Consider the following 15,378-nt stretch of genomic DNA (forward strand, 5'->3'; position numbering starts at 1 on the left):
TTGATCACTTACCATCTTTTATACGTATTTACTGTATTGTGTGTAAACAGTATATATATTTAATAAATATATTTAAAACTCAGTAAATGTATTAGTTACAAGTGTTATTTCACTATTTTTGTACTTTTAGGTAATTTAATAACAAGTAGGAGGCTGATAAAGAAGTTATTAAATGAATTTTAAACGTTAAAGATTTTCATCTCGTAGCTTACATTAAAAACTGCAGCTCTACGACAAATGTGCGAGAGGGTAACACAAGCTATGTAAGGATTTCTGGTGTGATTTAGCCCAGAGTCAGATTTCGTAACGGCTTAATGGCCATTAGCAGAAGTACGTGCTGTTAACTCTATAACAAAGGAGTTAAAAATCACAAGGAGTCTTTCCATTAACAGTTCTCTTTTAAAGAGAGTTTTAGTGTACATTGTCACCACGAGGTAATGTGTATCTATATTTAGAAACAAAACTAAAAAGTATTTTACAGAATTTAGATAGTATAGTGTATGAAAATAAGTTTATTCTTTAAAGGGTAATCAAACCTTGTGTTACATGATTTTTTTAAATATCTTTACCTGAAGGACTTTTTCTTTTCTGGTTTTTCGAATTGGAACTCTTATAGTTTTAAGATAGCTCCAAACGGCTACCCAGCATTATTATTTAGAAACAAATAGTTGGTTTTCAGTAGGTTAGAGCTCCGTCACTCCAGGACAAAATACTCACACACTATCAGATCAGCTTACCTTCAATTTCTCCTCAACTATGTGTAAAATATTCTTTTCTTGTACTTGGTATTGAGAGAATAATCTGTGGAAAGGTTTGGGTTCATTATAGAGTAGTTTTCAAATCTCAAAAACGTTTCATCACAATGTAATGGATATTTTTTTTATTTCATAAGCTAGATGCTATGAAAATAAATAATGTAATTAATAAAAAGTTTAATAATTCGAAATGAGTTCTCAATGTTCTTACATTTAAACCAATAAATAGATGATAGAAAATTGTGAAAACATTTTAAATGCTGATACAAGAGTTTGTCATTTACTTCGTTAGTTAATGTAGATTGATAGCTAAATCATATTAATAAGGCTCGGTAATAAAGTTTATGTGCAATTTGTATTATGTGTTAATTGTTTCCAAGATTTCAAAGAACAATGTTCCTTTGCTTTGATATCAAAGTTCTAAAATCTAGTAAAACTTTTCCAAGAAGACTTTTTATTATGTTGGAAAAGGACCAGGAACAAAACCAGATTTATAATAAAACAGTAAGATTCAAGACTATATTTTAGCAAACTTAGACTAAATTACATATCACTCACGGTACTATTTACACCATTGTACAGTTATCTTCAACATCCTGATAATGCAATAATGCCAGCTGAGGAATGCAAATCAACTACCAGAAAGGATAACACCAAACATTAGTGGATAAACGGTAACATAGAGCCACGTAGAGGATTCACCGATACATAACGCTAAATCAAGCTGTACAGTAACCATACAGGCACATAAGGGGTAACATTTTGGAGATACTTATGAGGGAAAACATATGCCAATTGCAACTGTAGATAATATCAAGTTTTCTGATTCTAATTAGAAAATCCTAAACTGTTCTATCAACCAATTTTCTATCTCCTATCTAACTATGCACGATTAAACATATTTTCAGCCAAGTAACAACAATCTATCGATTTGAACCTCCTCTAAAGCCGTCTATACTCTGTTCACTAAAAGGGCAAAAATATAACAGATTTGACTTAAAAAATAACATTTCAATATTTCTCTAATGATTAATTATTGTACCGATGGTAACGACAAATTTATTGGAAGATCTCAAGTAGCATTCGACTTTATACAACGAATACGCTAGCACAGTCTGATTTGTCTGAAAACTATATTACATACTCGCATACAAAATCTATACACCCATAGTTTGTTGCAACTATGATTGGTAGTTGGGGTTGTCGACCCCTACTCCCTGTATCCTGACATCCAAGGTGTTCTTGTGATCACTAGCGCTCCTGGCGGGCTGGTGGGGAAGTAGGAAGTGGTTGGGACGGCAGCCGAGAATGTGCAGTTTGTTGTCCAAGTTGAACCTGGGACTCTCATGAGTTATGTTGGAGAAAGAGTCACAAATCTCCGGGAGTGCTGAGTTACTCAAAGCTCCAAATCCGTAAACTGGCTGTCTGGTGCTCTCCAACGGATCGGGAATGGATGGAGGTTGACAATCGTCTATCCATGAACCAGAGCTTGGAGCAGTTCTGTCCACAAAGTTTCCGGAGTAAATCACAGTCAGGGGACCTCCGATGGATGGAGTTGGTTCTTCTCCCATTCTTTGATGCCTTGGAAGGCTCCATGGAGGTGTGAACCGTGGTTTCGCTCCAGACCAGGGCCAGTTGATTGCAGCAGTTCGTAAATACCTCCAAAGTCCGAAGAAGAACGTAACGAGAATCGCTAAAGCACATGTTCCTCCGACGATCACATAAATGATCAGCTCAATGTCCATGTGGCGGTCGTTTACTATCATGGAAGTGGCTGATGGTGAATCCTCCATTTGGATAGGCTGTTGTGACCTCAGTGATAGAAATCGTACTACATGATACTCTTCTCCAGAGAGCTCTAAAAGAGTCGCGTTTGTCTCGGCGAGCTTATGCAAGGGAGCTTCTTCCTCTCCGAAAATCTTGTCCTCGAGATCTAGTTCTTCGTCCAGATCCTGATTGCCCCCTTCGTTTGCAGGAACTACACTAACATTGACCATCAGTCGAGGAGGTGCTAAGATAACTCTGTTTACCTTCACCTCATCATATTCTAAGCTCAGTCTTGCTGCTAGGTTTAGTTTGAGATACTTTGCAAAATCCTTTTGTCTCAGTTTTACAATTGTGGAATTTCCAGCTAGAAGAAGTATGAACCATCGTCCAGGAGGAGGAATCACATCTCGATTGGAACTGTCCATTTGATCGTGTCCTTTTATAACCATGTCTTCCAACATTTTTTCTTGTTCTTCACTGACTGTATCCCATTCCTTGAATAGATTTTTCTCTTTTTGGTTTCCGTCCGCACTTTGTTCCGCATTCCTCAAATCGTTGTTTTCTTGTATCACATGATGATCTCTATCGTTTTTCGGAAACAAAATGTCCTCACTAGGTCTAGATTTTATTTTCCCAAATTGGAAAACCTCTTTACTCTCTGTGATCTCACGTTCTTCTTGTTCACTCCCAAAACGCTCTTCCTCCTCCTCAAAATTATGCACTTCAAAATTTTTAAACGTCGTCGTTGTTTCTTTCCCTTTGAAAACTGTTTTACCACTATCCTCCTTCTTCAATAGATCATGAACTTTGCGAACTGCAAGACCTGCGATAATATTTTCTCTCTCCTCATTTGTAACATTTATTGACTTGTCTGTCTTGAATTCCGTTCTGACCTCCCCGAAAATTACAGAAAACGGATCAGAAGTGTCATAAATAATTTTTGGTCGGTAAGTTTTTGTTTTGTTTGACAAACTTTTCATTATATTTTTTGTGATGTTACCCATTGCGGATTCTGTGTTGTGACTTTCTAATTTTCGATCCGTCGGGTAGAGAATCAATTTTCCCTGCACGTCTGAGTGGTTTGCTCGATTTTCCCCAAAAGAGTCATCACTTGACTTATCTGTTGACGTCATCAATACCTGAGGTGTCGCAGCTGATTCTTCTCCGTTATTTCTTCTCGCACCTTTTGGAGCTTTAGAAACGTACTCTGTCTGTGAGGAGTTGGACCCCTCGACACTGTTCTCTATCTGGTTGGCCATGGTAGCCGTAGTGTTTGCATTTTCCAGGTCACCAGGCGTGGATGATCCGAAGGGCTCCGCCCCCAAGACCAGGTGTTGTGTCAGATCCCCGACGTGGTCCCATAGGAGGTCCCGCTCTCCTACCCCGGGTGCCCGAAGGTCCTCTTGGTCGGAGGTCACGGTAGTTTCCTTCACGGCATTGGTGGGTTCGTCGTGGTTAACCTGGGTGTAGCCTAGAACAGATCATATAGAAATGAGTTAAAAGACTAATTTTGATTAATAATTAAATGGATGAAAGGTTATGTTTACATTATGTTGCTTAAAAGAATACGTTTTAAAAATATGTTCATATCTAAACAGTTTATTTAGATTTTAAACTTTTAAACGAACGGAATAATTTTTGGTATATCATTATACATTTTGGTTTGTAATTTACAGACATTCGTTACTCATACATTTGCCAATGTTTTGCAGTGTGATGAAAGTTAGTATTTGTAGTGGTTTCGTTTTCTAGTTTTCAAATGAATTGAAACATTGGAAAACTTTACAACCAAGTAGACTAACTGGTTTTTAATTCGCGTTGCAAAAATATTCACCTTTTTAAATGTCGGCATTCCTTATAAAATTACAAACTACCGTAAATTCAATCCACGCCCATCTCTCCTGAATTCATAATACAGTAATGGCAATTTCTAAGTTTCCTATAGTAGTTTTCATTGAACTTATATATATATATATATATATACAGGGTGATCAACTCAAGGAGGCCACCATTGGGATATCGGAAACGGTAAGAATTAGAGAAAACTTTAAATGGGGGACATTCCTTTATTTTTTGTGGCAGTTAAAAATATGATTTTATTTTTTCGAAATTCAGCCGCCATTTTCCAAAATGGCGGCCAACTTTGGAATTTCTTATGGAACACCCTTTATTTTATTACGTTTTCGGATAGAACAGGCAATTTAAAAACTTTTTTATTCTTGACATTTTTTCGATAAACCCACTCGTTTAGGAGTTACAGCCTATGGAAAAATGACTTCCGGTTTACATTTTACATCATGTAGCTCCTAAACAAGTAGGTTTATAGCGAAAATTCGAAAAGTAAATAAGTCAAATAAGTCTTAAAATTGCATCCACATTCCAAAAAGACCATAAAATTCGTTAAAACTATTAATTCTATTATTTTAAAAATGGCGGCCATTTTCCAAAATGGCGGCAAACTTGAAAAGTGGAAAACTGTGTATTTTATGGTCTTTATGGAATGTGGATGCAATATTAAGACTTCTTTGACTTATTTACTCATCGCATTTTCGCTATGAACCTACTTGTTTAGGAGCTACATGATGTAAAATGTACAACGGAAGTCATTTTTCCATAGGCTGTAACTCCTAAACGAGTGGGTTTTTCGAAAAAATGTCAAGAATAAAAAAGTTTTTAAATTGCCTGTTTAATCCGAAAACATGATAAAATATAGGGTGTTCCATAAGAAATTTCAAAGTTGGCCGCCATTTTGGAAAATGGCGGCTGAATTTCAAAAAAATAAAATCATATTTTTTACTGCCACAAAAAATAAAGGAATGTCCCCTATTTAAAGTTTTCTCTAATTCTTACCGTTTTCGATATCCCAATGGTGGCCTCCTTGAGTTGATCACCCTGTATATATATATATAAAACTTGTATATATACAATGAGCAATAGTTAATTTTAACTTATTCACTCAAAAACTCGTTTTAGGGGTCATTTTACAATTTAATTGATTGATTTAGAACAAGCTAAAGCAACAGATGATGCCGAAATTTCCTCTATTATTTCATTTGCTAAGCCAACATGCTGTTAAATAAAACAAATAAAAATAGTTTTTTTATAGACTTTCGTTTATATTAAATTTTGAATGTATGACCAAAATACTTACTAGTTGTAGGTGCCACGGAGGAAGGGGAGAAAGCTAAATGTAGAACAAGCAGTAGTAGACATCTCCAGGGCGACATCGTACTGGACAAACTCACATCTTCTGGAACAAAACCCCTTCAATTAACACCTTATAAGATGTTACAAAGCTTCTTTATTGCAAAAAAAAAATGATTCGGTATGCATAATTAGGGACAATTAACAAACATAGACTATCTGCCTCAGCCTTACAGTTACTTCAGTAAATTAAAAAACAATTTATGATAAAATATAATGATTACGTTTCCCAACCTCAGTTGTTGATATGGCGAATTTCGTTCCTTAGAACTTCATCAGGTCAAATCTAAGGAGCTTTGTGTAGTCAGTGGCAGTGATAGCCGGTGATGGCCAGCACGTACAATTTTAATCAGTTTAATCAATTTTTATTCCGTGTAAACTATTTTATCAACATGACAAGTTTCAATTATTGTGATTATGACAGTTTTTAAGAAATCTATTGACATAGCACATAAAAAAATTTATTATGTGGTTTCATACAAAATGACCTGATGAAGTTCTAAGGAACGAAACTAGTCGTCATACCAAAAACTGTGGTTGGACAAGACAATCATTTTATTTTATCAATATAACATTCCAACCAAGAGTTACGACGTTACCAAAATTTACCGCCGTAATAATAATATAATAGGCCTACTCAATTAACCAAATTTAGATTACTATCAAGCTTTCTAATAGGCTCAAACAATAACCAATGAAAGACGTTATTCCAAATAGCCTAGGTTGTTGTATAGTTGCAATAAACACCGATCCTCTTGATGCTTTGCAATTTCAAGGTAATAATAATTAAAATTCTAATAAATACCTCTCTAATTAATAACAGATTTAAGTCAAATTTCATTATTGACTAAGTTGAGATAACCTACAATACGTACACTTACCGTTTCGATATCATAACGTCTGCCGATACAACTTTTACTTTCATCAAAGGCCGTAATTAAATTAGACTCCGACTAATCATTCTTTTATTTAAATTATCCTATAGCTGTGATTTGTTTTAATTACTGTAAGATTACTTAAATTCATATTAAGAATAACTTTATACGGATGTCTATTTACAATCATCACTAACATAACCTCCAGGACATGACATTTGACAGACATCGGCACCCGGCCCGGTTTGAGAATTGAGTGAGAGGAAGTAAAACTTACTTACTTGAATACTTGAATACTTGTTGTCTTAATCTTTGACCGAAGTATATCGGATAGATTGCGTCGTTATACTAATATTTACAAAATTACTATATACAAAACTTGTTTTACAAAGTATCATAAACTTAAAAACTTGAACTTGAAACTTAGGCTGTGGTAAGCGTGTCTATTTCTCAACCTGGCATCAAAGGATCATTTGACAACTCGTCAAGACTATACAGGGGCCTATTTGTGAGCAAGTTCTTCAGCTCGGACTTAAACGCTGTACCGTCAAGGTTCCTTAGGTGGTTTGGAAGGGAGTTGTAGATTTTGATAGCCGATCGGGGGTATCTCCTGTATGCATGTAAATATGTGATATAAACAATCACATTACGTCATATAGTTTTTTCTGCGCGGTACGTACTCCGGTATCATGGCAGGGCGGTATTTTTGAAAGAGAGAAGACTTCTCTTGCTAACTCGGTTTTTTTTAGCTGGAAGAGTAGAGTCCTCAAAGCTACATTCGGCAAACACTACACTCGGCTTTGTGCTGGAGTTGGTAAGAGCTGAAAGTTGGCAAATTAAACTACAGATTAGGGGTTTTTTTAATTAGCAAAATTTAAATTTCTTTCTCAGTGATTACATTATTGCGAGTTAGGGAATTGTTGAGTCATTAATATTTTGCGATATAATTTAAAGTAGATTTTTTCAATTTCAAGTTAAATATTTATGAATTTTTAATGTTTGTGAATTGTTAGTGAGAAAGATCACTGTGATAATTATTTAATAAGACTGAATGTTAGATTTAATAAATTTGTTGAATAAATATTTGGTTGTTACAGCATAAACTCTTGACTTATTATTGTAGGGACACGCTCTCATCTCTCTAGATATAAATAAAGAGAATACAATATCATAATAAGCTTTGATAAGAAACAACCCCACTCATTAAATCGGCTGGCAAAGAACCTCTCCCTGAAGATAGCTCATTGCTCTACAAAAAAAATAGCTAGGGTAACAAAATAACCAAAATTTTGAGTTAGAGTGTTGTAGAGTAACAATGAATAATAAACATTTTATTTTAAATCTAGTGACAGCAGATATCATTTACTAATATTCATAAACTACACAAAGAAATTATTGAATAAACACGAAATTACAACAACTTTTGGTAACTTTATAAATGGACAATGTCCTTAAATCCCCCCCCCCCCGTATTTTTGTATAGAAAAACTAAAACAAAGCGGAATCATATGTACAACATTTATTTTACTGGAGGTGAAACAGCGATTTCACTTTACAAACCCAAAAGATTCACGCTCTAACACCCTCATTGTCCAACTACAACTCTCAGCGGAATCAAGACCCCACAAAGGTTACCCACTAAGTTTGAATAACGCAGGGGCTTACAATACAATTACTAAACTCCATTTTGTAACAGTGACTGTGCAAAACACACCAAAACATCTAAGACTATTACGACACAAAACCGCTGAGCAAAATACACAATTATATTAATAAGTTATTTGGATTGGTATAGCTTAGTTCAGACTCAGAAAAATAGTGAAGGCGATTGAAGGTTATTAAGTGGTTATGGGGTCAACATACAAAATTAAATAACTCTAATTGTTATGGAAGGCACGTAGTTTTTACAGGACTCACCACACGTTCCAGTGTATTTATGGTTCAGATGGTTTCGTATCTTAGTGCATGTTAGGTTTAGGGTTGTAAATCTGGTGGACTATTAATTTAAAAAATCGGTCATGCAGTGAACAATTGTACGATTAACTTTTTTTTTTTTATGACCTTAGAGGCCAAAATAATAATGGACACAACTCCAAAAATAGTTCATTTAAAATTCCCATGTTATTGTTTACGAGAAAACGTAAATTTCTGCATCTTGCTTAATTTTGGATATATTTTGACCAAACTGGAAAAACGTACTTATTTCATAGTATACTTATAATGTTTTACGAGAAAAAAACACTTTGTTCTTTTCTTGTAAAACAAACCTAAAGTACCCGTTAAAACTAATGCTATTAAAATGAGGGATAAATTTGACAAGTTTAAGGAAATATTTAAGTAAAAAACAAATCAGACAAATGAATTTTTTTTGTCTGCAGGTTTGCTGAGGGGATATTATATATAGTTTTGGTCACTTAGCAAAAGCAATTTTGCATTTAATACCGTAAAGCTATTAACTGAAACCGAACTTCAATGATAATCTAAGGGTTTTGATGTACGTTCATCGCTATAAATGCCATACTTGAAGGTACTCTTACAAGGTATATGGGCATGAGAGGGGCCGTGTAAATGTCAAGTATGTTTGTAATGTAGAGCCAGCAACAATAACCTTACACCGTAGCTTAGGTGACGATCAATACAGCCGTGAGGACGGTCCTTGATAGTGAACTTGACGACGAATCTCTTGATTGAGAAGCAATTTGTTTCTAATTAGTAAAAAAACATTTTCATCTTATTGCAGCCAAAACTAGGGTAAATACAAGATTCCTTTTATCCAAAGGAGAACTTGACGACGAATCACTTGGCGGAGAAGCAATTTGTTTCTAATGAGTAAAAAACATTTTCATCTTACTGCAACCAAAACTGGTGTAAATACAAGATTCCTTTAATCCAAAGGAGAAAAGATTTAGCTGTATTAGCTATACGAGTATAATGTATGCCTACTATTCCATAAAGTAGACACATGTTTGTGAGACAAATCGTCCCGAAAAAATTACAATACCGCAGTTTGAATAAACTTGAGTTTATTATTTTGTTACGTCGTATTTTACATTTACTCCACTATTTGTTTTTTCTACGTGTATACGAATTAGGTATAACAAATATATTGTAAAACTTAATTTTAAATTATAAATGTGTTGGAGCAATGCTTATGCATATAAATAACGGTAACGAATTTTCATGTTAAGGGGCAAAATCAGATAGTAACCATTTTTGGAGCCTATTTATAAAGGTGAACAATGTAAAACATTTGTATTTCTTTGGGTTGGTTAGTTTTAAGAAAGGTAATGAAAAATACAATGTGTCACTAAAAAAATTTAAAAACCTATACGCTTGTTTTTGAACGTCATAACACCTTTTAACTTTTCTAGTAACATATTTCTATGGTAGCTGACGTATTTTGCCTCTAATAACTTAATACATAATGATTCTGAGTATACGTAGTGAATTTGGTTTCATCATTATCGTTTCTATAGAGACAACTGTAATATCCTTTAAGCAACATCAAGCAGGATCCAATAATGATGGAGTCTAAACTTATCAATGAGGGCTGACATTTGGCTTCAATAGGAAGATTAGAAGGGATTCTGCAATATGCTCCATCCTTGCTGAGACATTCTATGTCAGCTTATTAGAAGCATCTTCTTTTCAGTTCTTATAGGATTATCAGGGTTTTGTAATATCAACCTAAATTATTATAATTGATTGGATTTGACCGCAAGGATTTGACTGCGCGTTTTTTTAATATTTTGATTGTATAAATGTCTGCAAAAAGAAACAAAAGAAGGTAGATGTAGTTAATTATTGATCACTAGTTCTATTCCAGTCTAAAAACTTTTATTTTATTTCATTAGGCATCTACAATACATGAGCTCAATTGTGTGAACCCGCTAAAATTTACACGGGTTGGCTTTAGTATAAAATTAGTCCTTTTACTAAAGGATAACTGTTTCGACATACCAAATATCGACTTTTCGAAGGTAATATACTGTGATCATAATAGCTCCAATTTACAATATCTAGAATGATAAATTACAAGATATTTGAATATTCTTTGTTCAAATATTGGAGGAAAGCAGATATTAATAAAGAACTTTTCAGGTTCGACGATCAGGCCCAAGTAATATCCCTTCCCTCCCCCCATATTACCCTTCTAAATCTTTCAGCTGAACCTATTTAAAACTCTATATCTCCTTAGAATATTTTCTGTTCTTTGTATTTTTAGTTTTGGAATTATACTGTTAATTATATTCTAGTGAAAATATACTATTAACACGTTCGCTGCTGACCGCTAGATGCCGGGACGGCGCCAGGAGCTGAACTAACGCTTGTCGCTGCATAAACATTGCTGCCGACACACTGAATTACAGTAAAAACAACAGTAGTTATACTGGATGGCAATGTTCTGCAATAAAACTGGCTTTGGACATAGTACCAAGCGATTCTGATAGATAGTAGCATTACCCAGGTTGCAGTCGGTAAAGTAGTGTCGCTATCTAGCAGAAAAGAGGTGGGGACAAAGCCCTGTTCTAAACGACCCTGGTGGGGATTTTGGGAAACTATATTTTTTATTGTCAGAAAAGTACGTCCCCACGAGCTGCAAAGAAATATAGGACGCTCGTGACGAGCTGGCTGATCCATGGAAACGTTAAACAACAATGACACAGCGTTGTATATGTACAACGCTAGCTCCTGGCGCCGGGTAGGCACGTTGTAAAAATACAACGCCAGCAGCGACCACTCACCACGCCAGCAGCGAGACCAGAATTGTCTCTCCACCATGCATGATTTACACATATCCTATAACATGTATACTAATTTACGCATAGAACAGGGAAGAGTTTATTATTTTAACTATTAGAAATAATGGCTTTGAAAATATTATTTGTTCACACAAAATGAATGTTGTTTGCTCCAAGTGACGTGCTTAAATAAGGTATACACGATAAGTAATGTCTCAGTTGTTGGTGTTACCCGCCAAGGAAACAGCCATACTAAGGGAAATGGTTCTATGGTCAAAATAAAGATAAAATCAAGAATAATGTTTTTTTTCCAAAATACCTTCGTTAACCAGATATACGCATTTTTTACTTACGGGACACTCTGTAAAACAAGTTTTGATTAATTTCAGGTTAATACAGATTTACAAAGATTTGCTTTAAATAGTAAAATTTACCTCTTGATAAAGTAGTATAAAATATAACTTCACTAAAACAATATAATCCCATTAAGGTGGATTTTCATTTTGCCCTCGAAATTTTACATTTGTAACAGTCATTGAGCTTGTGACTATTTGCCCTACAAACATGGAATAATGTCGACAATTCACCAACAACCACATGATACACTGGTTGGGATTAATTCTAGTTGTGTGCAATTGCGAAACAGGTCATGAGTTATCTCACATATGCAGAACAAATGTCCATCGCTGGTATGTGCTCAGCATCAATGCATGAATATGACAAACGTTACCGCTAACATGAGCTCGACATATGGTCCATCCAATGGGCTAAATGGTGACGTATACTGTAGTAAGCAGAGCGTATCTAATTAAATGTTAGCTTATTGCACTCAAAAGCTAATTTGAATGTGAGTTTCAAGAAGTTTAGTGATTGCCAGCAAAGCACATGATTTAATTATTTAGATTTAGATATTTGAAACTACTACTTTCTTTCAAATCAGCAGTCGAAAAAATATATAAATATAAATAGATACTTTGTATTATGGAGTGATGTAAATATATTTCTGGAGAATGTTTAAAAATATAATCAATAGCCCAGAAATAACTACCTGCTAGGAACCTTTCAATTTTAAGATTTTTCGTTTTGCGCTAGAGAAACCATCGTTACAGCCTGTGTAGTCCTTTGCTGCAGTACCTTTTGAATGAGTAGTAATTGCTGCAGTATCTATAGTACGATTTAGGTCTGACATTGCTGTAACACTTTTGTGTTAGCTAGAAGCCAAAAAAACGCAATTCCACTGCAAAATACTCTCGTGATAATAGTTTTTAGATTCTACTAGCAATTTAATTTCTTCCTCATTCTAAATCCACTTACACAATGGGAGGGATGGCCTTCGACTAATCTAACAATAGAGTGAGTGTTTTAAAGGTGATATCTAAACTGAAGGCGAATACAGTATTTAACTAATAAATCTATTTGAATGAACATGTCAATAAAGAAACGAAATATTTCCATTGTCACATGTTTGTTGCATCCAAGAAATTTGTATAAACAATCTTCTATAAAAAATATATATCAGAGACAAGATTGTACTTTTTAGTAGATGTTTGACATATTATATTTTATAACGTATGATTTAAAGTCTGAATTACGGAGTCTATCGCCTGCCCCCAGATGGCCTGGACTTTCCACCATTGGCCAGTCCCCAGGTACACCAGACCTGGTGGGAAAGATTTCTGTCTCCAGTCGGTCAGGAGTCAGTTTCCGTCATACGTTTATAACATTTAGGTATTTAAAGATGTGTCGCATTTTTAAGCGTACTCTTTTATAATTAGCATATCCCATAGAGTTTTTCTTTGAAAATCAATTGAGTATGATGACTTGAAATCTAGTAAATTTAGCCTGCTATGAACCGAGTTTGATTTCATTTATTTATCAAGTATCCACATAGTTTTATTATTTTCACGAATAAACCATTGTCAATTTTATGTCTATGTGCAGTGTTTGTAGTTTTCATTTTGATTTTTGAAATTGTATTGCAATAATAGTGTCAAAACTATTACAATTGAGAAATATACGTATGGTTTCCTCTGTACTAATAATGTTGGAAAACTTCCAAACACTAAATCGCAACCTGATTAAAACTCCGTAGAAAAAATTAGTGTTAAAATTATTAGATCTGAAGTGTAATCAGGCAACACAAAAAAGTTTGTTCATATTTACAAACAACGCCAAATTGAGATAAACCCTGTACTTTCAGAATCCAAAATTGAGCCTTTATACAGTTGAACGAGATTATTAGATGTCAACATTCAAACAATAAAAACTTTAATTTTACATTTGTAACAGTCTTTGAGCTTGTGGCTACTTGCCCTACAAACATAGAATAATGTCGACAATTCGCAAACAACCACATGATACACTGGTTGGGATTAATTCTAGTTGGGTGCAATTGCGAAACAGTTATCTCACATATGCAGAACAAATGTCCATCGCTGGTATGTGCTCAGCATCAATGCATGAATACGACAAACGTTACCGCTAACATGATCTCGACATATGGTCCATCCAATGGGCTAAATAGTGACGTACTACTGTAGTAAGCAGCGCATATCTAATCAAATGTTAGCTTATTGCACTCAAAATCTAGTTTCAAGAAGTTCAGTGTTTATCAGCAAAGCACACTAATTAATTATTTAGATTTAAATATCGGAAACTACTACTTTCTTTTAAATTAGCCGTCGCAAAAATATATAATAAAAAGATACTTTGTTTAATGTATCGATGTAAATATATTTCTGCAGAATGTTTAAAAATATAATCAATAGCCCAGCAATAACTACCTGCTGGGAACCTTTCAATTTTAAGATTTTTCGTTTTGCGCTAGAGAAACCATCGTTGCAGCCTGTGTAGTTCTTTGCTGCAGTTAAGCATGTGGTGATGCTTAACGGCTTGTATGTGCTATTAGGTCCGTAACATATTAACACATTTATTTGTAACTTTGGTTTATTTCCCTTTTGGATAGGTAGTAATTGCTGCTGTATCTATAGTACGATTTATGTCTGACATTGCTATAACATGTTTGTGGTAGCTAGCAAATTTTTATGCATACGTGGAATTTGTATCTTCATTAAAAAATATGTATCAGAGACCAGATTGGCCACGCTAAGCAGAAAATGTAAGGGTTCCAATAATTTAATACTAGCATAGGTCTTAGCTATATCATTCGAATATTCGAAATATGTAATATTGATCATTTTAGTGTATTAATTATGTGCCAGATCCTCCTACACCTTTGACCTTATTTTGCAAACGACTAAGTCAGCTTTAGAATCTTGGCTCTAACACAACTACTCTCGTCATACAAATTATGTACCAAGAAGTGCATCTCGATTATTTATTCTTGATACCCCTCAGAACATAGTGGCTGTGGTGCAACCACGCTCAAAGTGCAAATGATGTTCCAAGAACTAATTATTATAATCTGAAATTGCCTTTTGAAACATAGTTAACCTCTGTCATTATGAACATGAAAACGTATCCATATTTATGTATGTAAGATATCTTACACAGTCTCACACATCCTTGGCATAGTTCAACATATTATCAAATATGCTCTAGAGTTTTGGTGGCAAGACAAAATCAATTCTCTCGTAGTTTATTTGCCAAATAAGGACGCACTATTTCGTTGTGTCTCCTACCTTAGACATATTTATTTGACGTGTCCTCCTACTCGTGAACTAATTATGCAATTATACGAACCGTCAACTCTGCATTAGGATTTGGCTCTGATACAATTACTCTAATGCATGCAAATATCACAAAGTAATTTAGCACAATTTTCATTAGAGTGTTTGGTTATTTTATACCTTACACAGACTGATTTAAATTAATCCAATTTGAGATTTGTTTATAACATGATTTGAACTAGTTTCAATAATCAAATCTTTTTTTACGTTTTGTAACAGTACAGTATACTTTAAATGTCATTAAATATGATATCAATTTATGAATTAGACTGTTACGCCCATGAATTTAAATGTGGAACATACGTAAACAGTATTTTAAAAACAGGAAATTTTGTTGGTTAAAGCT

General features: G+C 34.4%; 1 protein-coding gene across 1 annotated transcript in view; it reads right to left on the reverse strand.

Annotated features, from left to right (window-relative positions):
- Nucleotides 1-1,245: 1,245 nt before the first annotated feature.
- The window catches only part of LOC128984924 (uncharacterized), a 29,869-nt gene continuing 15,736 nt past the window's right edge, over nucleotides 1,246-15,378 (reverse strand). The window contains exons 2-3 of the mRNA XM_054404293.1: nucleotides 5,674-5,772; nucleotides 1,246-3,993 (exon numbers count right to left, since the gene is read on the reverse strand). Coding sequence (XP_054260268.1) covers nucleotides 1,937-3,993; nucleotides 5,674-5,772 — 2,156 coding nt within the window. The 3' untranslated portion in view covers nucleotides 1,246-1,936. The remainder of the gene's footprint in view (nucleotides 3,994-5,673; nucleotides 5,773-15,378) is intronic.

This window comes from Macrosteles quadrilineatus, unplaced genomic scaffold (assembly GCF_028750875.1).
Source record: "Macrosteles quadrilineatus isolate MER2022 unplaced genomic scaffold, UCM_ALF_1.0 Scaffold_2__2_contigs__length_208266976, whole genome shotgun sequence".
NCBI lineage: Eukaryota > Metazoa > Arthropoda > Insecta > Hemiptera > Cicadellidae > Macrosteles > Macrosteles quadrilineatus.